This window comes from Parasteatoda tepidariorum, chromosome 2 (assembly GCF_043381705.1).
Source record: "Parasteatoda tepidariorum isolate YZ-2023 chromosome 2, CAS_Ptep_4.0, whole genome shotgun sequence".
NCBI lineage: Eukaryota > Metazoa > Arthropoda > Arachnida > Araneae > Theridiidae > Parasteatoda > Parasteatoda tepidariorum.
The window spans coordinates 86,556,260-86,584,097 of NC_092205.1; the positions used below are offsets into that span (position 1 = coordinate 86,556,260).

The following is a 27,838-nucleotide window of genomic DNA, read 5'->3' on the forward strand; positions in this document are numbered from 1 at the left end:
GGGCAAGTAAAATAGAATGCCGCCATCTAATCGCAATTTGAAGTATAAAGCATACGGTACTTTAGATACTACATAAATTCTTTTAACTTTAAAATTCTGCAATCAACAATTTTTGATAGGTAGCTAAATAGTACACAGTTGCATGTTTTAGATTTGATAAAAATTGTTTATGCAATTAACATTAAAAGAATATTTAAACGTCATTAAATCAAATTACGCTGTTATAAAATTTAATTTAAAAAAGGGCAAAAACTAAGAAGCTAATCTAGTTTTAAATTATTTATTCAAAACCACAAAATTCATTAGTTTATTGCTTTAAAGTTAAGAAAAACCCATGGAAGTTTTAAAACTTATCAAGCTCTATTTCTCCTAAATTAATGAAGCCATTTTTACCTTTTTGGAAAGGCAGTGCTGTCTAACACTATAGAATCAATTTAAAAATAAATATTAACCGGAAAATGCACGTTAAAACTTTAACCCAAAATCTAAGGTGGCGAGGGTAGAGGCTTTTTAACCAATAAAACTGTTTTTCAACAGTACAGATAGCTTGTACCTTCATTGAAACTAGGAATTTCATACTCTCGGACTAAACAAGTTTACTTTGATTTCCTAAGGCCTCTTATATGTCCAACTCTAATTTAAGTAACACGAATTAGTAACATCTGTTTTATAATTCCAGAAAAGACAAATTGAATTTGTGTAAATAATTTTATTAAGACTAAAAACAATAAAATCTATAAAGCTTGTTAACAGTTACATCTTCAACTATATTGGAAGTTTAAAAAAAATTAGTTTTAGATTAAATAAAACTTGTCATAACAAGGTCAAGAGTACAAAAATTAATAAATGTATACCATAGACATGATTTGATCATATCAGTTGTTCAATTCATAGAATTAAAATAAAGGCTTAAAATGAAGTTTGTGACATGTTCTTGTGATGTGTAAATTGTGTATTTCCATTATTTCTCTTAAAGATCCTGCCACCATTTCTGTTCTTTTGTTCCATTCTGTTTGGACGTTTATAACTGCTATTTAAAACAACTTTAGCTGGCTTGCCTGGTTCAATCTCCTTCACTTTAATTGGCTGGTCCGGTTTGGCTTTTTCAAAATGTGAAGAGACATTCTTTTGGGAATAAACGTTAGGATCGTTTTGTACAAAGTAATCGAACTCTCTTGCTACATTAGTCATATTGCACATGCGCATAACTTTGGAAGTGTGATACGTGAGTTCGATCTTGATGGAATGATAGTTTGGATCCTTCAACATGTTGTTATAGTACCACGGTCCTAGAGCAATGCAGGCTCCAAACGCCTCTGCTAGACTGTTGAAAGAAACTTTAACAGTCTTGTCTATGATATCCCTTATATCCGGATTTCCATACTTGCTCAACACTATGTTCGCAGATTCTGAAGTTATGTACTTGCCATTTGCATTCGTTAGCCAGGCGATTGTCGGACATTCTGCTTGACCAGAACCTTTTTCAAAGGCAAACCAGAGGCGTAACATATCATCTACAATCTCCGCATGATAGTGTTTCTGGAAGGGAAAAATTTAAATCTACCATCAAATTTTATTAACGCTCCATCATACATCAAAATGTTCTTGAAAATTTAAGGTAAAACAGTACCCGTACACAGAATTCAGTACTTTTGCTGTAAACTTTATTACCTACAAATTAAATAAATTTAAAAAGTCTAAGTGAAGAAATATACCAGAGCTCGAACTCTAGCGTACCTGTAACAAGCTATGGCGATTATCCTTATTAGATCTGGCCCGCACAATGAACTGTTTTACAACAAGATAAGTTTGAAAATCAGTAATAGTCTAGTTATTTTCTTTTTTAAATAAAACAAACGTCTCAAAGTTATGAAATTTTCCCCTATCTCTACACTTCGCCCCTACTCATTACCATGGTTTCACTAATTTTTTTACTCACCACAGCACGATTCAGTAAGAAGTTTCAATATAATAAGAAAAATGAAGATTCGCTAAAATCGGAGCGCCTGGAACTGGAGAAGAAAAGTTATGGTTTTCCAAAAAGTGGTTGCTAATTTGAGACTAACATAGCTAACAAGTTAGATTTTTTTAAAACTGTACTGGTGTAAATAGATTAACTTTAAAAATTAGAAAATCTTAAGCAGTTTCAACCTCAGCCATGCTAGCAACATTACGTCTTAAAAATGCTGCTAACAATACAGAAGTCTTAAAACAATGTAAAGACATTAACTCTTGAGAATAAGATTAATGTCATTTAAAATCATTCCTTACTGTGTGCTTGGAGAAACAAATTTAAAATTAACAGGGTACAAGCAATTTAAACTGAATGTGTGACGTATTGTGAAGTCCATTACCTTACAATTTTAATTAGATACAGAATATAACCAATCTAATACCTGGACAAACCTCTTGTAATGGCAGGAGATCAGGTTTTAACAAAACTGGAACTTTCGCAGAATCAATCTGAGGCTTATTACTGGAGTTGTCCAATCAACAGCAATTGATACTATGACTTTCTTGGCGAGGAAACTTTCCTCAACCAAATTTAAAATTTAAATTACATTTTGCATTTTTTTTTAAATTCTGTAATGCTAAATAGCATAATAGCCATAATAGCCTTAATTTCAGTTTTATTAAAATTTAGGAAAAAGCCTAATCAGAAATCCCTTTAAACTAGACAATACTATAGATGCAAAAGGTTAAGATTTCATAAAACAAAATAGTCTGTTTTCTATTTGAATCCCTCGAGGTAAAAAATGCGCATAGATTTGAAAAATCTAAAAAGGCGGATTGGGATGGTTGATACTAAAAGAGCCTCGATTTAAGATTAAATTAAAACATGAAATTTATTACTTTAGTACTTACACTTCGAAACATATCACGAACAGCAATGGCAATATATTCAGCTTCGTACTTCACATACAAGTGGCAAATTTGTTTAGAACAGCCCACAGTTCTATGCATCTTGTACCCACTAAAATGGGTCATCATTTGTACAACTGTATCCAAGTTTTCAGTTCCCTTGCTTGGTGCAATAAACACGCAGCATTTGAAGTTCTCTTTCATCTTTGAAGAAAACTCCAGTCCAGAAGAAACAAAATGAGACTGTAAAAATAATGAAAAATGAATGCTATTTTGCACAATGGTTGAAACTTTATGAACAAACTAAAAGGAAAAATCCCAGAACATAATCTACAATTTTAATTTTTAATCTGGTGTTAAATTTCGAAAATGCCCACAATAAAAATTTAAAAAACTTTTAAAAAAGTGTTCTACGTGGAACCATAATCTCTGTATCTTATACCACAATACGGTGCAAATTTGATACAACCTTAATATGGTAGTAAATTGAATCTTTTTTTACAGTGAAGTTTCAAAATGGATTCATAAATTGCTTTCAAGTTAGGTGCAACCAAGTTCAAGAAATACGGTATGGCTCATCTCTGCATTACGTGCTGCTTGCAGCAAATCGACCATCATCTTTTATTAAACTATCTTTTTGCAGTTAAATGGCACAAGAAACCAGTGCAGGTATGTTACGTAATATATGGAACAAAAACCAAACTATTATATGCCTAACCTAACCCAAAAAAAAAACAATTAAGAACAAAGAGCCATGATGGGTCAGGGGATAGAGCGTTCGCCATTGAATGAGGCAAACCGGGTTCCAATCCCTGCGATGGCTGGTCGAAACTAATTCCGCTCCCGGCTCGCACCAACCTCAGTTCTGACGTAGAAATATCCTCAGTGGTAGACGGATCATGTGTAAGAGTCCCCTTGGCATCAGTCTAACCGTGGGAGATTTTAGTAGTTTTCCTCACCATGTAACGCAAATGCGTGTTAATTCCATCAAAAAAGCCCTCGACTAAGGAAAATTTCTCCTAATACTTGATCTAGGAATTCCTTTGTCTTCTGAATTTGGTTCAAAATTACAAGGTTACGGAGTAGAACATAAGTCGTAATCCCGAAAATTGGGTCGGCTGTTCAACGATGGTTATAAAATAAGGAACAAAAGATTACTGTGGTGTGTCTAAGGCAGAGATTAGATTTTTAGATTAGTGAGTCTTATTTTAGTGTGCGCTAAATGTGCTTTTCGGATTATTTTTTTTTTAAAATTTACTTTAAGTTGTTGCACTTTGACTTCAAACTATAGAATTATATTGTGTAACTATATTTGCTGTTTGGATATTCACTTTCATTAAATTTAAATTAAACACCATCTTAAAAAAACAACGCAGTTTAATATTTACCTTAGCTTATTATGACTATGATAAAGCTAAAGTGAAATATTCTAAAGAGAGCATCCTTTGTGGTAAGCATTTAAATAAANTCAAATACAACGTATTTGTTTGCTTAAAATTGAAGTTTTAATTCCATTTTAATACCACTGGGAAAAATGATAATGGAAGGGATTAAAAGTTGGCAGGCATGCAAAAGTGCTTACAGTGAAAAAAAATTACTAAAGTGTTCTACATGGAACCATAATCTCGGCATCTTATACCATAATACGGAGCAAATTTGCTACAACCTTAATATGGTAGTAAATTGAACCTTATTTACAGTAAAGTTTTAAAATAGATTCATAAATTGCTTTCAAGTTCGGTGCAACGAAGTTCAAGAAATACGATATGGTTCACTTTTGCATCACGTGTTGCTTGCAGCAAATCGATCATCTTTTCTTTAACTATCTTTTTTACAGTTAAATGGCGCTAGAAACTATTGCAGCTATGTTACGTAATAAATGGAACAAAAACCAAACTATCATATGCTAACCTAGCTGAAAAAAATAACAATTAAGAACAAATTCCGCATCCGGCTTGCACCGACCACAATGCTGATGTGAAATATCCTCAGTGATAGACGTATCATGGGTTAGAGTCCCCTTGCCGTCAGGCTAACCATGGGAGGTTCTCATGGTCTTCCTCTCCATGTAACGCAAATGCGGGTCAGCTCCATCAAAAAGTCCTCCACAAAAGCAAATTTCTCCCAATACTTTATCCAGGAGTTCCCTTGTCTTCTGAATTGGGTTCAAAATTAGAAGGCTACGGAGTAGAACATTAGTCGTAAACCAAAAAATTGGGTCGGCTGTTCAACGGCTGCTATAAAATAAAATTTGGAACAAAAGATTACTGTGGTTTGTTTAAGGCAGAGAGTAGATTTTTCTTTAGATTAGTGAACCTGTTAAGTCTTATTTTAGTGTGCACTAAATGTGCTTTTCGGATTATTTTTTTAAATTTACTTTAAGCTGTTGCCCTTTGATTTCAAACTATAGAATTATTGTGTGTAACTATATTTGCTGTTCGGATATCCAATTGCATTAAATTTAAATCAAACACTATTTAAAAAAAAAAAACATTGCAGTTTAATATTTACCTTAGCTTATTATGACTATGATAAAGCTGAAGTAAAATATTCTAAAGAGAGCATCTTTTGTGGTAAGCATTTAAATAAAATTAAAGTAATATTCGATATTTTTAATTCTTCAACAAATGAAAAAACTCATTTTAAATTGTGCTAATACGTCTATTTTTGCCGTTATATCACAAATAATAGTGTCCTAAAACGGTACAACTAAATAAGATTAATTCTAAACCTCTTAATGTTTTAAAATATGCTACATTACTATATTCAAACAGTTTGTGATTGTTATCTAAAATACCATTAAATTTTTAAGTCTTGCAAAAATATAACTACCACTTTGATAAAAGTTTACTAAGAGTGCAACAAATTAGGATACAACGTAAGGACAGATAGTAAATAATTAAGATAAGCCGTTTACAAGTAAAAATGTTTACTGAAAATGCGCTTAAAAGATTCTTTATTGATGCATGATTTTTATTCTTATTTTAGATGCTAAGATAATTAGTTTATATAAATACCAAAAATTTAAATTCTGATTTTTACCTTCCCAAACTAGAGCTATAAATAATGGCAGAAAATTTGATATTTGCTCATAACTACTTAGCTTTGAAAGTAAAATTCATAATGCATTATCAAAAGTTATCAAATATATCGGACTCTAGATCATAATACCCCCCTAATTACATCCCCTAATTAAGCAGCTCACATCGCATTCATTTTAAGGCATCAAAATTGTCAGATTTAATAAAAATCTGACAAAATGTATGTAGAACGCTATAACATATTTTAATTACAAATAAGCATATTTTAATTACTGCCTAGAAAAATGTTAAAATTACTTCAAAATTTTGGTAATATTTTATGAAAAATACATGGAGAAATAATTCATGCATAGTTAGGATCTTTAAAATTAAATTGAAAAATTATATACATATCTAAATTTGAACATAGCCAATGATCCAGTGAACTAAAGAAAAAAAACATGCTAATAAATATAAAAACTAGTTTGCAATGAATATATCTGATAAAATAAAAACTGGAAAACTAAAACAGAATTAGTCTAGACTAGAGCAAATTAATAGTTTAATTTACATATTTTGACAAATATGAATTAGGAGAAACTATGTTTCTACAATATTTCTTGACTTCTTAAAATTTTTCCCGTTTGTGACCACCCTGGAAACAGACTTAATATTCACAACTTAACACACCTGATCAATGTTTCTGTATTTAAAACTTATGATTAGCAAAACCTAAATTTGCTAATGTTTTTTTTAATTTATTTAAGAAATATTAAGAACTAAAATGCGTCTTAATAATTAAAGTGTCATTCGAGAATATATTTTTATAATTTCAATACCCCAGTAATGAAAGTTAGGAAGTTTTACTTAATTTCCAAACATAGTGTTTCAAATTACTTAAAATTAGGATATAAATTTCAAATAAAATCATCAAATAACTATCATCTGTTTTACTGAAAATTTATCAGAGCATTTTGCTTTGTTCTTCAATCTTTGGATATAAGAAGATTTAAGATTTTGGAAGTCTGAAGATTTCTTCCAATTGACAAACATTCAATTTTGCCCGCAATACAAAAATTAAGTTCAACAAGACAAAAGGAAAATATTTACTTCATTACTTAAATCTTTCTGAGTGCAAAAGATAATCAGATATTGATAAAGTGAATAATAACACAAACCCTTAAATCTGCGCCGGTCATCTGAGTAATGTCCTTTCCATGGTCAACATTTTTATCCAGTGAAGATTTTGGAGACATTATCCGGCCACTGTGGATATTCATGTTCTTCTCCATCACGGAATGCTGCAAGCTTTCCTGTTCATTATCACAGTTTACGTTATTCTCCATTACTGAGATTTTAAGGGTTAAAGTAAAATTAATAGTCAGACAAATGAGTGAACCACAACAAATGTAAGAGCTCAAAATGGGGTAGGGTTGACGAGAGGACCAAGACTGCATTCGATTTTTATTTATTTATATCTTCAATGCTTACGTCACGCTATTCAATTATTCACGTTATTTTCATGGTTAACGAAAACTTTGCAACGCATTTTCATGGAAAGTATTTCATTCCCGCAGTGAACTGATCGCAAAGACACGGTTCCCAGCAGATCACCGAAGTCAAGCTCACTGGCTGCTGTCATTGTGCTGGTGGGTGACCACTTGGATAAGAGAGAAGGATCCGAGGGTGTGAGGTATTGGTCCTCGTTAAACTATTCTACCGTAAAGTGCTCGACTTTGAGCTCAGATAATCGGGCTACCAAAACAGGGGGGCCATCCCCCCTGCAGAGGATCAAAATTGCGATGGCATGTCTTCGGATCATCCTCAGGGATGTTTCCCAGACCATCACCAATAGACCATTGTGCAGCTCTAGTGCGACGTAAATAAAATACCTACCTACATGGAAATTATTTCAGCGAGATTTGCAAATTATAGTGGTAGTAGTACTTTATTAAACGTCGCACTAGAGCAGCAGAATGAGATATTGACGACGGTCTGTGAGGCATTCCTGAGAATGATCCGAATGCATGCCGTCACGATTTTGATCCTCTGCAGAGGCTAAGACTCCCCCACTTTGGTAGCTCGATGATCTGATAGTAAAGTCGAGCATTTTATGGCATAACAATTTAACGAGGACCGATACCACATATCTCGATCCCTAAGCAGGCTGATCATAGTGGTCACTCACCCACGTACTGACTGCAGCCAGTGATGCTTGGTTTTGGTGTTCTTTGGGAACTGCGGAACTCAAATAACAGCCACTGAAGCCCGTAAAAGATTTAGAGCTTTTCTGTGCGTTTATATGCTGTTGGGCAAAGTAGTTTGTCACAGAGTAAAATCCGTTTTCTTCAAAGTTTGTGCAAAATATACATATGGGAATGTTGGAGATTCTACATGAGAGTTGCTAAATCTGGACCTTTTGTCGAATGCCCTGAAGCGTCGAGAAAGCAGGTTTAGTTCTTGTTGATCTTCTATTTCAGAATCCTTTTGTGCTTTGTGTTATAAATTTTTTGAAATCATAAGGTTTTAATAGACAGTTCGTCTAGGAATTTCGAAAATTCGGAAAGAAGTTGTCTGTAATTCGCTCTGTCTGTCATTGACTGAACGTGACCTGTTATTTGCTCCTAAAGCTCAACGTTTCTCCAATGACTTTTGGACTACAGACACGAACCTACGATACTTGATCCATCACTGCCCTTTGAACCCCAATATCTTATTTTATTTTATAACCGTAGCTGAACAACCGACCCAATTTTNCTCCAGTCCAGAAGAAACAAAATGAGACTGTAAAAATAATGAAAAATGAATGCTATTTTGCACAATGGTTGAAACTTTATGAACAAACTAAAAGGAAAAATCCCAGAACATAATCTACAATTTTAATTTTTAATCTGGTGTTAAATTTCGAAAATGCCCACAATAAAAATTTAAAAAACTTTTAAAAAAGTGTTCTACGTGGAACCATAATCTCTGTATCTTATACCACAATACGGTGCAAATTTGATACAACCTTAATATGGTAGTAAATTGAATCTTTTTTTACAGTGAAGTTTCAAAATGGATTCATAAATTGCTTTCAAGTTAGGTGCAACCAAGTTCAAGAAATACGGTATGGCTCATCTCTGCATTACGTGCTGCTTGCAGCAAATCGACCATCATCTTTTATTAAACTATCTTTTTGCAGTTAAATGGCACAAGAAACCAGTGCAGGTATGTTACGTAATATATGGAACAAAAACCAAACTATTATATGCCTAACCTACCCAAAAAAAAAACAATTAAGAACAAAGAGCCATGATGGGTCAGGGGATAGAGCGTTCGCCATTGAATGAGGCAAACCGGGTTCCAATCCCTGCGATGGCTGGTCGAAACTAATTCCGCTCCCGGCTCGCACCAACCTCAGTTCTGACGTAGAAATATCCTCAGTGGTAGACGGATCATGTGTAAGAGTCCCCTTGGCATCAGTCTAACCGTGGGAGATTTTAGTAGTTTTCCTCACCATGTAACGCAAATGCGTGTTAATTCCATCAAAAAAGCCCTCGACTAAGGAAAATTTCTCCTAATACTTGATCTAGGAATTCCTTTGTCTTCTGAATTTGGTTCAAAATTACAAGGTTACGGAGTAGAACATAAGTCGTAATCCCGAAAATTGGGTCGGCTGTTCAACGATGGTTATAAAATAAGGAACAAAAGATTACTGTGGTGTGTCTAAGGCAGAGATTAGATTTTTAGATTAGTGAGTCTTATTTTAGTGTGCGCTAAATGTGCTTTTCGGATTATTTTTTTTTTAAAATTTACTTTAAGTTGTTGCACTTTGACTTCAAACTATAGAATTATATTGTGTAACTATATTTGCTGTTTGGATATTCACTTTCATTAAATTTAAATTAAACACCATCTTAAAAAAACAACGCAGTTTAATATTTACCTTAGCTTATTATGACTATGATAAAGCTAAAGTGAAATATTCTAAAGAGAGCATCCTTTGTGGTAAGCATTTAAATAAAATTAAAGTAATATTCGATATTTTTAATTCTTCAACAAATGAAAACTTATATTTTAAATTGTGCTAATACGTCTATTTTTGCCGTTATTTCATAAATAATAGTGTCCTAAAGCGGTACAACTAAATAAGATTAATTCTAAACCTCTCAATGTTTTAAACGTATGCTACATTACTACATTCAAACATTTACTACATTAAAACAGTTAGTGATTGTTATCTAAAATACCATTAAATTTTGACGTCGGACAAATATAAAGCTACCACTTTCATAGAAGTTCACTAAGAGTCCAACAAATTAGGATATAAAAGAAAGATAAATAGTAAATAATTAAGTAGATAAACAATTTAAAGGTAAAAAATATTTACTGGAAATGTGTAAACAAGATTCTTTATTGATGCATGATTTTTTACTTTAGATGCTAAGATTATTATCCTACATAAATACCAAAAATTTAAATTCTTCTACCTCCTCAGACTACAGCTCTAAATAATGGCTGAAAATTTGATATTTACTTATAAATCCTTGGCTTTAAAAGTAAAATGCATTAACAATAGTTGTCCAATATATTGAAATCTGAATCATAATACAGAGTTACATCTCTTAACTAGGCAGCTCACGTCCCAACTAGAGACATTTTTAATGCATCAAAAGCGTCAGATTCAAACAAACTGATAAAAATGTACATAAGACATTTATATAAGTACATTCAAATTACTGCAGATTTAGAAGAATATATGGTGAAGTAATTTATATATAGTTAGTATCTTAAAAATTAAATTTAAAATTGCATACATATCTAAATTTTGTACATAAACAATTCAATGAACTGAAAATATTCTAATAGGTATGAAAACTATTTTGTTTTGAATCTGATAAAAGCTGCAAAACTAAAGCAGGATTTTTAAGACTGGTATAGGTCCAGACTTCAATGGCAAATTAATTGCTTAATTTACATATTTTAGCAGATATGAATTTTGAGGAAAAAAAATTTTACAACTTTTCTTGACCACTTAAAATTTTTCCCGGTTGTGGCCATCCTGGAAAGTAATGTTTCTCTATTTAAAACTTATGATTACCAAAACCTAAATTTGTTAATTTTTTTATCCATTTAAGAAATCTTAAGTTCAATATACCTTAATAATTAAATTGTTAAACAAGAATAGATTTTTATAATTTCAGTACCCCAGTATTAATAAAATTAGGAAATCTATAAATTTTTAACGCGAGGGCAATGCTTCAGTGAAAATTGAAGAAGTGAGCAATTAGCTTTGTTCTTGGATATAAAGAGTGCTAGAAGATTTCTTCCAATTGACAAACATTCAATTTTGCCCACAATACAAAAATTAAATTCAACCAAGACAAAAGGAAAATAATCACTTCATTACTTAAATCTTTCTAAGTGCAAAAGATAATCAGATATTGATAAAGTGAATAGTAACACAAACCCTTAAATCTGCACCGGTCATCCGAGTTATATCCTTTCCATGGTCAACTTTTTTATCCAGTGATGATTTTTGGGATACTTCCCGTCCACTGTGGATATTCACGTCTTTCTCAATCACGGAGTGCTGCAAGCTTTCCTGTTCGTTATCACAATTGACGTTATTCTCCATTACCGACATTTCAAAGGTTAAAATAAAATTGATAGTCTGACAAATGATTGAACCACAACAAACGTACGAGCTCAAAATGGAGTAGAGTTGACGAAAAGATCAAGACTACATTCGATTTTTTACTCATTTATATCTTCATTACTTACGTCACGCTATTCAATTATTCACGTTATTTTCATGGTTAACGAAAACTTTGCAACGCATTTTCCAGAAAGGTATTTCAGTCCCGTAGTGGACTGATCGTAAAGACACGGTTCCCAGTAGAACACCGAAGTCAAACATCACTGGCTGCGGTCAGTAAGCGGGTGGGTGACCACTTTGATCAGCCTGCGTAGGGACCTAGGATGCACGGTATCGGTCCTCGTTATGTCAATCGTATTTGTGCGAATCAAGCTCTTTGCTAACTAATCAAGAGAAAAATACTGTATTCAACTTATAATAACCATGGAATCAAAGTTAAAATTGAGCTAAACAGTATCGCAAAGTTAATACGATATTTCGATTTCTTTTACTGACAGGTAGGCAAAAAGGAAAAAATAAAAACATGAATACGAATTTTAAAAAAAATTGAACTCACAACTCTCATGACATCTATCATTAGAGAGGCCCCGCAGTGAGCTAATCGTTAAGACACAGATCCCTGCAGATCACCGAGATCAAGCATCACTGGCTGCGGTCAGTGCGCTGGTGGGTGACCACTTGGATAAGAGAGAAGGATCCGAGGGTGTGAGGTATTGGTCCTCGTTAAACTTTTCTACCATAAAGTGCTCGACTTTGCGCTCAGATATTCGGGGTACCAAAGCAGGGGAGCAATCCCCCCTGCAAAAGATCAAAATTGCGACGGCATGTCTTCGGATCGACCTGTTGCCAGTAGACCATTATACAGCTCTAGTGCGACGTAAATAAAATACATTCCTACCTGGAAATTATTTCAGCGAAATTTGCAAATTATAGTGGTAGTAGTACTTTATTAAACGTCGCACTAGAGTAGCGGAATGAGATATTAACGACGGTCTGTGAGGCATTCTTGAGAATGATCCGAAAGCATGCCGTCACGATTTTGATCCTCTGCAGAGGCTAAGACATTCTGCAGGCACTTTGGGTAGCTCGATGATCTGAGAGTAAAGTCGAGCATTTTATGGTATAACATCTTAACGAGGACCGATACCACATATCTCGATCCCTAAGCAGGCGGATCACAGTGATCACTCACCCACGTACTGACTGCAGCCAGTGATGCTTGGTTTCGGTGTTCTTTGGGAACTGCGGAACTTAGATTACAGCCACTGAAGCCCGTAATAGATTTCGAGCTTCCTGTTATTTGCTCTTAAAGCTGAACTCCAATGACTTTTGAAGTACAGTCACGAAAATACAATATTTGATCCACCACTGCCCTTTGATCTAATTTTATTTTATAACCGTGGCTGAACGGCAGACACAATTTTGGGTTTACGACTACTAATGCTCAACTCTGTAGCCTTGTAATTTTGAACCCAATCCAGAAGACAAGGAAATTCTTGGACGAAGTATTGGGAGAAATTTGCCTTTGTGAAGGAATTTTTGGTGAAACTAACTCGCATTTGCGTTACATAGAGAGGAGAACCTCCAACGGTTCACCACGAAACCTGGCGGCTAAGAGACTCTATCTTATGATCCGTCAACAACTGAGGATATTTTACGTCATCACTTTGGTCAGTTGCAGAATTCGTATTGACCATCCATCGCTAATTCGAACACGGTTCACCTCATTGGAAGGTGACCGCCTAATCCCCACCACGTCTCAAACTTCAATATCGTCAATTCGATCACAACTTTACAAATTTTACATACGTAATAAATAAGAATAGTTCAACTGTGTCACCCTAATCTTTAAGGTGATGAGACCCAGCTACTAAAGGTTCCTCAGAGCAAGAACACGTGACCTTCGACGTCGCTTTAGATTTCTCTTTTATTCTACCAAACTTTCTAATATATAATTATTAATATCTCATATATGATTATTCTCACTATAATTATTTCCTCTGGTTGGGTACACTAGTCGCCGGTAATATAATATCTGGTCCAATATGAATACTAAAATGGCAATTACAGCATAGCATGTTCTTTTGAAAAACGCCGTAAATCTCTTTAATTATTAATTGAGTATTACAATCAGAAGTTAGTGTGTTCAGCATGAAGAATGGCTTCAGATCTTTTAAATTACAAGACATAACAAATTGAAAGGCATAACACTAACTACAGAAAAACACGGTTTAATCACTGACTACTGAAAGGCTCCAAAGCGTTATCAGACAGTTTGTCCCCTGATGAAGTGCTATTTTTGCTAACATGCATATCTTTAGAATTGCCTACCGGCCTGTGTAGGGGTCAGGGAACTGCCCATGTATCAGAAAGGTTCTGGGTTCGAATCCCGGGCAAGGCATGGATGTTCTTTACTTCTCTGTACTATCTGTCTTTTCTGTGGGAGCAACGTTGGCGCACCTTATATGGTGCCTCTGAAAGAGAGGCCAACAAATCCGCCCTGTAAATGCCTGAATTAACAAAAAATGTTAACACAGGTGGGCATTGGAAAAAAAATATATCTTTAGAATATCGCTTTGCTTGCTTTTGGTTTCTCACCTTTTTATTTAAATTGTTTACATAAGACTAATTTGGTTTTAGTTGCTTTTAGTGCTTTTCCACTCTGACTTATTATTTTAAAGTTTTTATTTTAAAGTTTTTATCTTAAAATTTGTTTAAATTAATTTCATACTCTCCTTGGATTTCTCTCTCTTAATATTATCTCTTAATATTATCCCTTAATATATTTCTTAATAATAATTTATCGTAAATAATGCAACGAAATCAATTAATATTTCCTTTCAGAATTATTTTAAAAATGAAAAAATGGGTTGCAAATCAATCTGACGAAACCACTTCTCAGGAAGGCGCAATTAAAAACATCGAAGCGTTTGATTGCTGGAAGAAACAGAGAGAAGTTGAAAGATAATTATCAGAAATACCCTAACATTTAAACCGGCAGTAAAGTAGATTTTGATGTTTCGTACAACCACTTTCCTCAATAGTGATTTTGCATATTTAAAAAGCAGTTTCACTAGTTCCTTGCTCAAATATGGATTTGTGAAAACAAATATTTATACCATTTTTGTCTAAAAATAAATATTAAGGCTAATTATTTCTATTTATTTCTAGATTTTAATTAAAAATGATAAAAGACATTATGGTTTTGGATAAAAAAAAATTTTAAAAATATATTAAAATGATCCTAATTTTTTTTCCAGTTTTGCACATTTTTACTCTTTTCTTAAAATTTTTGCATTTCCTCCTTACTGTCTAACGAAATTCATCGGCTTCGAAAAGATAGAATTTTCTATTAACTTACACGAAAATCTCTTTTTTTATTTTTTAATTACAATGAACATATGGTTTATAAACGAATAGAAAAAGACGAATGAAATTACATATCGACGATGCATCATTGAATGAATATTTGACAAGCGACAAGCAAAATAAAAGCTGTTGAGAAACACATCTGGTGAAGTCACAATATACTGAAAAATCAGATTGCAAAATCGAACATTCACAAAAATCTGTTTATGTCTAACGCTGCTATCGAAAACATTCAGTCTGTTATTATTATTTTTAAGATAACTCCAAGTAGTTTGTTTTTGTTTCCTTCTCATTAATGAATTCAAAAGCTTATAAATCGATCTATAATACATCCTTGTGAGGAATATTTAACCAAGTTAACAGATCAATATAAAAGTAGAATTTCTCCTCCTCTTACCTGTAAGTTTGATTAACATTTTTGTTTATCGCCGAATGTGCAACAAAAAATCGAACCGTTTGTTTGGTATTAAAATGCCAGATATAATGTTTTTACTATTTCCGCTTAAATTAATGCAAAATAGATGAAAAAGGTATGAAAGATATGTTTAATAACTCTGCATCTAAAGGTTACCTTTTATGGAACTAGAATTTTATGATGTGTAGAATAAACATTTACTATAATTTTACATTTACTAAAATTTCCTTCATTGGAAAAAAAAAGCGCATACAATCGATATTGGCGGGCTAGAGAGCTGATGCGACTAAATTTTTTTGTGATATTTAAAGTTGCCATATACTATTTTATTTTCCAGGTTTGTGTAGTTTTTGCAGTTTTTATGAGGTTAATGACTGTTTTGTTCTTTTATAATTTTAATTTCAATTCCAATCTCTAGCCCGCTAATCTAGTACTCCAATCTAGCATTGGCCTTCGTATATTTGGGACTCATGAAACATGTCATGCATTTACAGGTGCTATTATATGGTTTAAATTGATGAGGAATATGAAATACTGAGCTGGAAAGTTCAAGATTGTTAACAACTTTTTATGGATAATGTTGGTGGCACGTGGCCAGTAATTAGAGATCCCCACCCTCAGTAACTGGAATCCTATTTAAGCCCTCCCTAATGTTTCAAACAAACGCAAAAATTTCTGAAAACTAGTTTTTAAAATATCAGTTTATTAATTTAATTTAATTTTTTTAATTTTCTTTCATTTATTAATTTTTTTTTTTTTTTTTTTTTTTTTTTTTTTTTTTTTTTTTTTTTTTTTTGCTTTCAGTAATGGTTTTGTCTTTATTTTTTAAAATATCCACAGCATGATCAATACTAATTTTGGGATATTTTTTAATTGCTTTATTAAAATAATTAATTCTAACTTACATGTTACGAACATGAAAATCTCGATTTTAACGCAGGCAAGTTTAAAACAAGCTCAGAAATAAAACAGAAAACTTTACAGGTGAAAAAGTTTTTTTTAAGAAAAAATTTTATCGATAAAATAAAGTGCATATTTTTTTTATTTTTAAAATTCAGTCTAGTTTATATCGTTCCAATCCCCCCCCCCCGAAATTTTTTTTTATGCCTTCAACGCCCATGACACTTTCAAAAAACCAGTTCTCTTCAATCATGCGGTTCTTTTAAATTCTGAACACGTAGAAAACCTATTTTTCAATGAATTGTAACGATAACGTCAAAAAAAAGTTAATAATAATCATTCGTTTATTTGTGTAAATTAAAAAAAAATAATAATAAATTGCAAAATGAAACGAGACATTGCTACAACCGATTTCTGTGGTCAGAATATAGTTTTCTAAATGTATTTAGTTGTTCAGCGGCTTCCTTATTAACAGGACGTTAAACCAGCCATCAGGAAACAGCAGCTTACAGATAAATTCCATCTTCACGTTGCAAGTAAGAAAATCGTAGTCACATTTTGATTCTTTTATATTTTGTATGATTGACCAAAAGCATATTCAGGAAATTTTTTCCCTGGATATAGCATTTCCTACACTACTTGTTTTGCACCAGAATTAAATTCTAAATTAGTTATTATGCTAAACATACATGGATAAAACAGAGTGTGCTATTGATTTAATCCTTAAAAAGTTATCAATTAATTTTTTCACTTTTTCAAAAATCAGGAACAGAGAATTTGAGTCCTACTGTCCCTTGCAGAAATCTGCTTCAAAATATCTTTTCTACTTTAATTTTATTAAAAATGTGTTTGCTTTTCTAAAATATAGTTTTAAAAAAACAATATAAAAGTTTTTAGTAAAACTTTACTGAACTTGTTGTTTAAAATATATACAGATATACAATACATTTGCAAATATTTTGAATTATTATTTTTGTCATTTATTTATTTTATTTTGAAAAAACATAACTGTACTGTGAAATAAATCAACACACAGTTGCTTTTCCTAAAGAAATAAAAAAAATAATAAAATAATTATTGATGCATTTCAAACCAATCGAAATTCAAAGTTCTTGATAAAAATAACATAAACACAAATTTTTTAAGAGATATGAATCAAGTTTGAGCTAATAACAATAAATAGATCTAAAAAATTGACAAAGATTAAAATGACTAAAAAAGCTTCTTTTTTTCTTCCTCGCAAAAGTTTTGAAACAGCTTGTTCTGATTTATTAAACTACGTTTTAATTGAAGAGTTTACGGACAAGACTTAGTTCTATAATATTGTATTGCGATTAGTATATGTTTCTTACTTACAAAACATTATTTTATGTTTTTTTTCTATTTATGTATATGTATTTACAAAACGATTGTCTATACAAGAGTGTAATTTTCTTTATACCTGTAGGTCGGAATTCCTACCTATACTGTAAGCTTTGAAGTAAAGTAAGAGATTCAATTCAAATAACCTAGTTTGCAGATTTAAAGCAAATAAATAGCTTTTTAAAAGCAATAAATAGCTTATTATATTTATAGTTATATGAATCTTTTCATAGAAATCTCAATTTTTTTTCAAAAACATCACTTAGAAATTCAATCCCCTTCTATTTGTCCGTTTGGTTTACGTTCATAAGAAAAAATACGTCGAAGGTTTTTCTTTTTTTTAACACGTTTATATCAACTTGCCTTCGTGTGTGTTTGTTCGGATGGAATTTTGTAATCGATTTTAAACTAACTTCCCGACCAGCTACAGACTTCAAATTTGGAACATAGTTCAGAATTGGATGACAATGCATGAAAGTGAAGAGAAAGAAGACGTACAAAGTAAAATAAAATTAAAATTAAAGAAAAATTTATATTTCCGTGATTGTCTTTTGTTGTCGATTCGTTTATTTCAAATTAGTGTCGCATGTCAGTTGAAAAGTTTTTTGCACAGTGAGTGAAAAAATTGAGATTTTGGAAGTGAGTACAAAAAAATAAATAAAAATAAAAATAATATTTCTTAAAACCACGTTTTTGTAGTGGAAAATAATAATTAAAAAACAAAAATTTGAAAAACGAAAAACGTGGGGTGCATGAAATACATAACTGTAACAGTATGTGTGCTCATGAGTATATGTGCATGTATCTCTGTAATTGTATCTGAATGTGGATGTGTATGTGGTTGTGCATGTGTATGAGTAAGAAAATGTGTATATATACTGTCATGTATTGTCTACTACAAAAACGTAGTTTTTAAAAATATTGCTTTTTATTTTTATTTTTATTTATTTCTTACTTTTTATTCTATAAATATTTTTGTTAGCTACACAAATGAAATGTTTAATGAAATGTTGGATTGCCAAGAAAAAAAAATTGGGAAAACCGAACTTCTTTTTTTTTCTTACTTAACAACTTACTTAGTCTCTCTCAACTTTAATTTGCATTGTTTATGTATCTTAAAAGGTTGTCACTCAAAAGTTTTTATTCGTTTATATGCAAAGAAAAAAAAAATCTGTTTTCCATTTCGTTTTTTTTTTTNAATTTTTTTTTTTTTTTTTTTTTTTTTTTTTTTTTTTTTTTTTTTTTTTTTTTTAATACAAGCAGAGAGAGAAGAGCACATTGATATTTCTCTGCATGTGAGCGACACTTTATTCTTGCCGCCAAGAGGCCAAATTGTAAAAATTATTATTGTTTATTCGTCGGTGTGTTTTTCGCTTCCAAGTGGTTGTCACTAAAGATATTCACCAGATGCCTTGGATTCGGACTCTTCCTAGGTTGTAAGACGCCTAGAAAGTCGACCCCCAGGGTTTGGTTTCCAGCTCTTAATAACCTTTAAAGACTAATTAAGTTAAAATTACGCCAAAAATTTTACACATCAAAGGATATTATTTATCAGATAACATGCACTTCTAATGAAATTAAATTCAAGTTCATTAAAATGGTTCGTGATAGTTACAAATAATTCTAGCATTCAGCAAAATTTATGTTTCAAAAATTAAACAATTTATTTATAAAATCATCTTGTTAGAATAAATTTCAAAGTTTATCGAAATCTATTTAGAAAAAATAAACAATATAACCTAGCTGAATTCAGCTACATTCTGAAAATCAAAGCGTAAAATTCAGAATAATCATTCTCAAACCATCCGAATTTTCTCTTTATAATTAAAATAGTAATCGCTACATTTTTTTTTATCTTCTGCACTTTCCTTCAAATCCAGCCCTAGTTTTTATTTTATTTCTTTTTTTAATTTTTTTTTATCGGAGATTTTGTTCATTAGAACCTTTAAGAAGTCAAATAAAATTAGTCTATGGTCGTGATGTTGGAATTTTAACAGTAAGCGTGCAATAATTTTAGATAGATTATCCTAACTTCAGAATAGTTTTTTTTTCTTTCTTCAAAAAATGTAATTACATAAATAACTGCAGTAAGTAAAAGTAGTTAATCAAAGAAAACTTCACATCATTCTGAAAAAGTTTAATTTAATATATTATGTTTCTTAAAAGCGAGAGTTAAAATATTGAGCTATGATATAAATTTCCGCAACAACTATGTTTTCCTTGGCGCGGACTAAAATGCAATAAAAATATTAACTTATAGTAGTTGTAATATTTAATAGGTCTGCTCCTACAACTGTACTACGCTAGGTGCTAATGGGTTAAGGTAATACCATTTTATAAAAAAATTGGAGATGTTTTGAAAATAAAAAAAGGAAAGATGCTTTGATTACAATTTATTATAAATTATTTTGAATACCAACAACAAATTTATTACAAATCAATCAATTGCTTTATAAATTATTAATAAAAACAGCAGCAATTTAAAAAAACAACAAATCATAACATTTTAAAACTCATTTACTAAATCCCATAATAATTAACATGTTATTGTTCATAAAATTGTTCTAATTGTTTAACAAACTGTGAGTACCAGAACCCCCCTCTCCCTACACGCATACACAACGATAAAAATTTCGAGGGGAAATTTTTTTGTGTGCAATAATAAATTTTTTAAACTTAATTCACAGATACTAAGCATTTCCTTTTCATTTTTAGTTCGCATTTCATAGGTAATTTTTGAGACCTGGTATAAGTTTTACGCATATAAACTAACTTAAAGCTATAAAATGATTTTTTTTTCTTCGCTTATATGAGGGCAAAATATACATTTTTTAAAAAATATAAACCAATGGCTTTTAAAAGTTTTTAATTGGAAAAGGGTCAAGATTAAAACAAAAAATTTTGAAATAAATTAGACTATGCATAAATTTTTTTCTCCCCGAGTTCCTGGTTTTAATTCATAAGTTTTCCAACTGATGGCACCGAAGAACTTTTTATTAAAAAATAAAATAAAAATTAAATGAAGTAAAATAAAAACAAAAATGAAAAAATTACAATTGAAAATCACATTACAATTCATCAAAATATTTTAATGAATAAAAATTAAACTACAATCTTTTCGAATCATCAGCTAACAATCACTTGTAATCAAAGAACGAAATCGACACACACAACGGAAAGAACAGAAGGACTATTATCGCCATCTGTCAAAAGCTTTTCGAACAAAAACGAGAAACAGCAAAAACGTTATGCCTTGTCATAAGAATTTGATGGAACAACTATTCTTATTTATTTATTTAAATGAAGAAGAAAAATATTTATTATTTCTTTTTTTATTACCGAAATTAATTTATTACTTAACTATTAGTATTATTATTATTATATTTTTAAGATTTGTTTAATTTAGGACACTTTACTACGTCCATACACTGTAAAAAATAACTGTAAATTCTACAAAAAAAAAAAAAAAAAGCGATTTAAAATAATTACGAATTTATTCCGTTTTTAATGATTACTCGCACGCGGTGAAAAATTCTTGTTTTTTTACAAACTTTCTACGTATATTTGATGGTTTAAAGCTGTTTTTCTCAAAAAATAGTTTTTCTCTGTTTTTCTCCCTAATCATAAACTGATTAAAACTCTTAATTTAAATTCTAGTTTTTACCATGCAGTTTTGTTTACGGTAAGATAATTTTTTTTTAAAGAAAAATCCTTTTACTATTATTTTCTATACTTGCTTTTCAGCAATTATTTTATGGTTTTCAGCGTCATATAAATGAAATAACTATTTGATTTCATTGTTGAAATAATAGTCTATCTGATTATTATCTGTCTTCAGGCACAAATTTTGGCGGTAAGTTGAATTGCCAGATATTTTTATTAGAATGGGACATTATAGTTTTTACACTTAAATATGATTTCAATCGCTAAGACTTTTAAGATAAAGACAATTTAAGACTTTTCTTCATAGCCTAGTACAGGGGTGGCGAACCTTTATACACCAACGTGCCATTTTTTCTAAAACATTGTTTGATGAGGTCATAGGCGAGCCGTCAAATAGTTTTGACTTCGTGATTATTGGGAAAATAATAATACTAAATACTATCAACTCAAAACTCTTTATTTACATTGAAAAAAAAGAAACATTTTGCAATGTCTCAGTTATACGCGTAATTAAACTTAAAGTACCATCAGTGTGACTTCGGTTGTTGCAGATTAGATGACAAATAACTTATATTAGGTTGTAAGATGTTAGTTTAAGCAGGACTGTTAATTTTTTTGCCAGTTATTAATTGTTAGCTTGTTTTTTATGGTTATTAATTGGGTTTTTTTAGCATTAATTGTTAATTTTTTATTAACAATTGTTTATTATTTTGTGTGTTTTTTGTGAATTTTAATTTAATTGTTACATATGCTTCATAGTGTAATACTATTTGTGTACAAATGTGATCGGTGGCGTGCCCGAAATATTGCGTCGGGTGCCATAAATGGCACGCGTGCCATTGGTTCGCCATCCCTGGCCTAGTACTATAGCTGCCTTGGCTCAGAGGACAGATATCCAAGTTCAAATCCCGGTGTTGTTGGTCATTCGAATTCTGCTCTCGGTTAGCACCGACCATAATGCTGGCATACTTATTTTATACAGTTTATTTAACAAAATAACAGTACTTAGCTGTTTAAACAGGCATTTGTTTTTAAGTAACAGTATTCTTCAGTGAAATAAACGATTTTATACTGGTAGCTGACAGCTTTATTCCCCTGCAAATTTAACAAATTTTCTATGTAGCCAAGTTAACTTACAGAATCTGTAAGAGTTGAAACACTTTACTGGAAGTAATGTGTTGTTCTGTTGCTCATCTAAACAAATATATAGTAGCTATCGCAAACTTTTTTAACATAAATTGTTTATTAAAACTGTAACATATTTATATGTCTTTAATTTTTCAGAAATATTGTTTGATTGAATATCCATATGGTGGCAAATATGAAAATTGGTGATGCACAAAAATACTGGTTTACTTTTCTTGTCATCTACATGTTATTCCTCATGGTGAATGCATATGACGAAACCTACGTTCAAGAACTTGACACGGAAAATGGTCAGATTTTATAATCATTAATATTTTAATAATAATAACTTTTAACGCATCATATTTTATGTTCTTCTCCTTCCAAAGCTAATATTATAGTAAAGGATTACTTACCAGAACCAAAAATGAATAGAACAATGTGAAAACCTCGCTTTTGCATAATACGTGGCGAAAATCGACATGGTAAAGAAAAGAAAATCTCATTTTTTCGAAAAGGGAAAATTAAGCACTTTTTAAAAGCACCCAATAAAAAAAAGCACTTTAAGGGCTTTTAAAAAACGAAAATCGAAAATAAGCTCCGTTAAGCACTTTTTAACACTAGATTGCCTAAAGAAGTCATTTTGACTGCTTTTAATTTCAATTAGAAAAACAATGATGTATATAATGACACAATTTTTTAGAATTTTGCAGACCATATATATTTTTTTATTGTTAATATTTACTAATAACTGGTTATATAACTGTAAGCAATATAAAAAATATTAAAAATTAATTTTAAACAAATTTCTTTACATATTATTTATTATTTTACAATCCAGACATTTTGACTGCTTTTGGGCAATATGGGTATATACTAAGTTTCAGTCTTTCTAGTGTTAAAAACGCTAAGCACTATGTTTATGTTTGCATCTGAATTAAGACAAGAATTTACGAATCAACTATTTTATCGGATTTATTTTGTTTTGGTTGAAATTAAGCCACATTTGCATTACATAAACTTTTTGACGGCGATTGAACTCAAACTTTTGTTTGATTTTCTATCCGGTTCAGCAAGAATGATGTTTACAAAACAGAGAGTGCTCTTTATAGCTCATTTACTTTTTATATTTCTGGCTTATGATATTCACACTATTGACACCATTTGACACCATAAATTGATGGTTGTTAGCTTTTCAATGTAAGTTAGTGTTTTTCGAAAATTAACTATGTATTAACAAAGAATGTAGACAAATGCTTTTTTCTGTTTAAATGCCTTAAGCTTGAGGAAAAGATATATTTTAAAATTACATTTGCCATCATGTTGAGAAGAATTATGAAGGTTTAAAGACGGATAAAAAGCTTAACTATTTATAAAGCTATTAAACTTTTTACAAATAGTTAATTTGGCAAAATTTTATCACTTAAATGAAAAAAATCATTAAAATAAATAAATAATTCCTAATTTTTGTACATTTTTATGAATCTAGCTAATACAATGTTGGTGTAACTTTTCAAATATTAAAAAAAATAGATTGGAAAAAGGTTTACATTTTCCTTTTCATCATAATGATATTTTGCACTATTCTCATTGCTAGCATATGTTTGTTTTATTCTGAGACAAACTGAGCACGCTGGGTAGTCTTGGTAGTCTGAGTTTATTCTGAAAACTCCCAATAATCATACTAATTAACAAGTTACCTTCGGAATTTGAACTTAAATCACCTAAGCAAATACTTTTTTGTCAGATCAATTAGTAGTTAGAGCTGATCCTTTAAGGCCTTAATGCCATTACTATGTAAATCAGTGGTTGTTATCCATTAATATTTGCCTTTGATGATATTATTGTATAATTTCCATAAATTTCTACTGTATTTTATGTAAATGTATAAGAGCAGGTTATATTTTCTGTAGCAAATTTCAAAAAATGTAAAATCTAAAGTAATTAAATTCTTACTAAGTCTCTCTGAATGGTTTCTTGAAACAAATAGATTTAGTTGTTGCCTAATAAACTTTAGACACAAAGCTGTTTTTATTTATTTTAGCCTGAGCATTTTTGTTTTATTTACAGGGTATTGTGACACAGAGGAATTTGGTCAGATTCCTGTCTATGGGGAAGAATATGATGACAATTCTTGTAGGGTAGCCAGGTGTGGACCTGGTCGTCTCCTAGTAGATAGGTCAGTATGACTGCACACAACAATAACATGATCAGAAGTACTTACAAAAATAATAATAACTAGTCGCATTAAATATAGTTCCAAAAACTAACTCTAGATCTCAACTGGATTAAACTTATGCTCTTAGCATTGAAGGTATCAGTATCCGACTTATCTTGTTGTACAATGGAGGAAAGTACATTTTTACGGATAACTCAAGATATAGTGGACCAAATCACGCGAAGTCTTTTTTAAAAATACTGATGCAGAGCAAGGAGTCCAAAAATAATAAGTGCGCCAAACTCACCCTTTGGCTCACTTTATCTATGCTTTTGGCACACTTACTATTTTGGGACTCTTTGCTCTGCAACAGGGATTATGCAGAGCAAGGAATCCCAAAATAGTAAGTGTGCCAAAAACATCGATAAAGTGAGCCAAAGGGTTAGTTTGGCGAAGTTCCCTCTTGCTGTAGGGGTTGCATCCATTTAGGAATCAGTTGAAGCGTTGCCTGGGAGTGGCGAGGTGAAGAAGTTTTAGAGATGACGCCCTGGTGAGTGATTCTAGATTCTCCCCCACTGTTATTATATAATTAGATCATGTGTATTCACGAAATTTTTAATCATTAAAATTTAATTTAACTTTAATATGAGTATTAAATTTTTAACTCTAATTAACATGATACAAATAAAAGTAGTATCAATAGTTGTATCAATACATCAAAGTATGATAAAAAAAACAGCGATAACAAAAAGGTGATGAGACTGACTCAAGATTATGAACTAATAGGCATCATGATCTTGATCTTGAGGGGTCCTGGGTTCGAATTCCAAGGGCGGACACTTTTGCCGGCCAGGTGGCCGAGCGGTTAGCGCGCCTGACTGCGAAGCCAATGGCTGCGGGTTCGAATCCCGCTCTGGGCATGGATGTTTCTCTCTTGTGTTGTCCTCTGCTGTGTGTGATGTGTGAATGTGGCCCACCCTATGAACAGGTTTGTGGCAGTGTGGTGCCTCAGTGACTTTGGTTCACGGGTGCCCACTGGGTAACGTAAAATGAGTAACGATACCGGCATCTTCTTAGGCGAAGAATAAAGTTCGGTGCCTGCCATTAAAAAAAAAATATTTGTGTTGTAGCAATCAATGACAAAACATTTTCCTTTTTTTATTTGTTTATTTTTATTTATTTATTTTGTCTTATTTTTAATTTTATTTTTCGTTCATTTATTTTTATTTTATTTTATTTATTTTTTCATTCTATTTTATAGATATTTATTTTACTTATTTTAAGATTTTAAAAACGATATTTGAAATGTTTTTTGTACTAAGCGCTTTACATTTGTATGATATTTGCAAACAATGTGGTAACGAAATGTTCTCCTTTTGCATGATGACTCAAGTAATGACTAATACTTAAAAACAAACTAAAATCTATAATTCGTAAATCATAAAATAATGTTAAAAATAATTATGATCACATTGGTACTCTCCAAATTTGATCATCTTTCACGCAATACAACCAAACAATTCAAAATAGTATGAAGTACTGCTTAATTTTCCAAAACATATGAATTCTTTGGACTATGTAATGAACAGTGGTCAAAATGTATGAACACCATTCCATACATTTTGAGCATCCAGCATAGATCGGTTCAAAATTTGCCCAAAATGTATGGAAGGGGTTGAAATGGGTGTCGAAAATGTTTGGAAATGCTCAAATACGCAACGGATAAAAAATCTGAAAATATACGTTTCATGTCTTTTTAAACCCCACAATCTCACCCCTTGTGCAGGGGGTGACTCTTGGGTATAAGATGCCCTAGGTTTGGGAGGGGAAGTCAAGTTTAATGTTATATAGGTTTGTTGTCCGATGGAATTGATTGATGTTTCAAAATATCAAACAAGTGTATTTTTATTTCTGCGTCTTGGCATGTATTTCTCCAGACATCTCTATTTCAAATTTTAATTGTTACTTTAGTAACCTTGCATTTATATAATCTCCATTCTGTAATTACAGTGCATCAACCAATCAACCAAAATGTTGAAAATCAAATTGAGGTATTTTTTCTGTTAAATACTAATCTGCAATAAAAAATAGGGGTTAGTATTCAAAATTTTGAATTTGCGTCACTGCAAGGGTGGGATTAGTGGGGTCGAGTCTTATACTATTAAATGCATCTTTTAAAAAAATTACCTTGTTTATTTTAAGATTTTTGATTTGATGTGCGCTTTTAGAAACATTTGACCATTTTCACATATTTTCATCATCCATTACATTTTTAAGCGTAACCCTATTTTTTCTGATTTTCTCCAAAATTTACATTTGTGTTCAGCCTTGTTTGGGCACCCATCACGGAAATAACTGCGAATGCGCTGCCCAGAAGAAGAGAAATCTTACAATTTACGACAAAAATAGCGAATCTATTCGGATTTCATTCCATGTATTACACGGAATTCATCTTCAACATAATCAAACGACAGAGCTTACACATTTGTAATTCATTTAAAAAATTTGATTTAAAGGTAATAAATTACCTAAATAGCTATAAATACTCCTCTTTACCGATGACCTTAAAGTCCCAACATTATCCGTGTAATTCGTGAAATTTATGTGGAAAAGTGCCAAAAAATGTTGAGATCCAGAATAAAATTTCAAAAATCTCCAGAGCCGTTACGTGACCTCATTTCTAAAGTAATAAACCAATAACTAAAATATCAATTATTCACACGTCGACATCGTATTCCGTGTTGTTTCATTTCAAATTAAAAATATATAAGTCTTGTTAGATCATTCATTGTAACAAATATTTATTCTATCTTTTATGTTTTAACCTTTTCTTTTTTTTTTTTTTTTTTTTTTTTTCCTGAAACGGGGTCTCGCTCTGTCACCNTTTATGTTTTTTCCTTTTTTTGTAATTTTCTTTTCAGTTGCGTTAAAGTCGCAGTTAGAGGAAGTAAATGCAGAATAGTAAAAGGAGAGGGCCATTATCCTCATTGCTGCCCTAGACCAGAATGTTCATAATGAAAATTATTTTCGAGGATGGAATGTACAAATTCTTCTGTTAGCTGTCTTTCGTTATTTTTATTCTAAGACTACGGAATAAAAATTAGAAAGAAGTGGTCATTGTCTGTTTATTTTTGAATGAACAACAGTTTTGAGAAATATTTCTTTTCCTGTTCAATTATATATATATATATATATATATATATTCAAAAAAGGGAGAAATTTTCAGGTATCAATTATAATAACGTAATCAAACTTTCCAAAAAAAAAAAAATATGATATTAATTTTTCTGGAAAAAAAAAGTCTGAGTTAACTGGAGAAAAAA

The 27,838-nt window shown here is 31.2% G+C and overlaps 2 protein-coding genes across 5 annotated transcripts; one reads left to right on the forward strand and one right to left on the reverse strand.

The window, feature by feature from the left end:
- Nucleotides 1–694: 694 nt before the first annotated feature.
- LOC107439680 (uncharacterized) lies at nt 695–11,634 on the reverse strand. Of its 2 annotated transcripts, none has more exons than XM_016052355.3 (3): nt 11,335–11,634; nt 2,866–3,105; nt 695–1,539 (listed from the first exon to the last, which is right to left on the reverse strand). In XM_016052355.3, the coding sequence occupies exons 1-3, from the start codon at nt 11,509–11,511 to the stop codon at nt 910–912; spliced, it is 1,047 nt and encodes a 348-aa protein (XP_015907841.2). In that variant the 5' UTR covers nt 11,512–11,634; the 3' UTR covers nt 695–909. The 2 variants fall into 2 exon arrangements, with proteins under 2 accessions (XP_015907841.2, XP_042908101.1); XM_043052167.2 differs by lacking the exon at nt 11,335–11,634 and adding an exon at nt 7,061–7,340.
- A 3,462-nt stretch (nt 11,635–15,096) lies between these two features.
- LOC122271310 (toxin-like protein 14) lies at nt 15,097–27,630 on the forward strand. 3 transcript variants are annotated; one of them, XM_043052164.2, is made up of 4 exons: nt 15,097–15,291; nt 22,517–22,668; nt 24,428–24,536; nt 27,437–27,630. In XM_043052164.2, the coding sequence occupies exons 2-4, from the start codon at nt 22,542–22,544 to the stop codon at nt 27,528–27,530; spliced, it is 330 nt and encodes a 109-aa protein (XP_042908098.1). In that variant the 5' UTR covers nt 15,097–15,291; nt 22,517–22,541; the 3' UTR covers nt 27,531–27,630. The 3 variants fall into 3 exon arrangements, with proteins under 3 accessions (XP_042908098.1, XP_071033958.1, XP_042908099.1); XM_071177857.1 differs by having other exon boundaries at nt 15,097–15,267; XM_043052165.2 differs by lacking the exon at nt 15,097–15,291 and adding an exon at nt 16,599–16,743.
- Nucleotides 27,631–27,838: the final 208 nt, after the last annotated feature.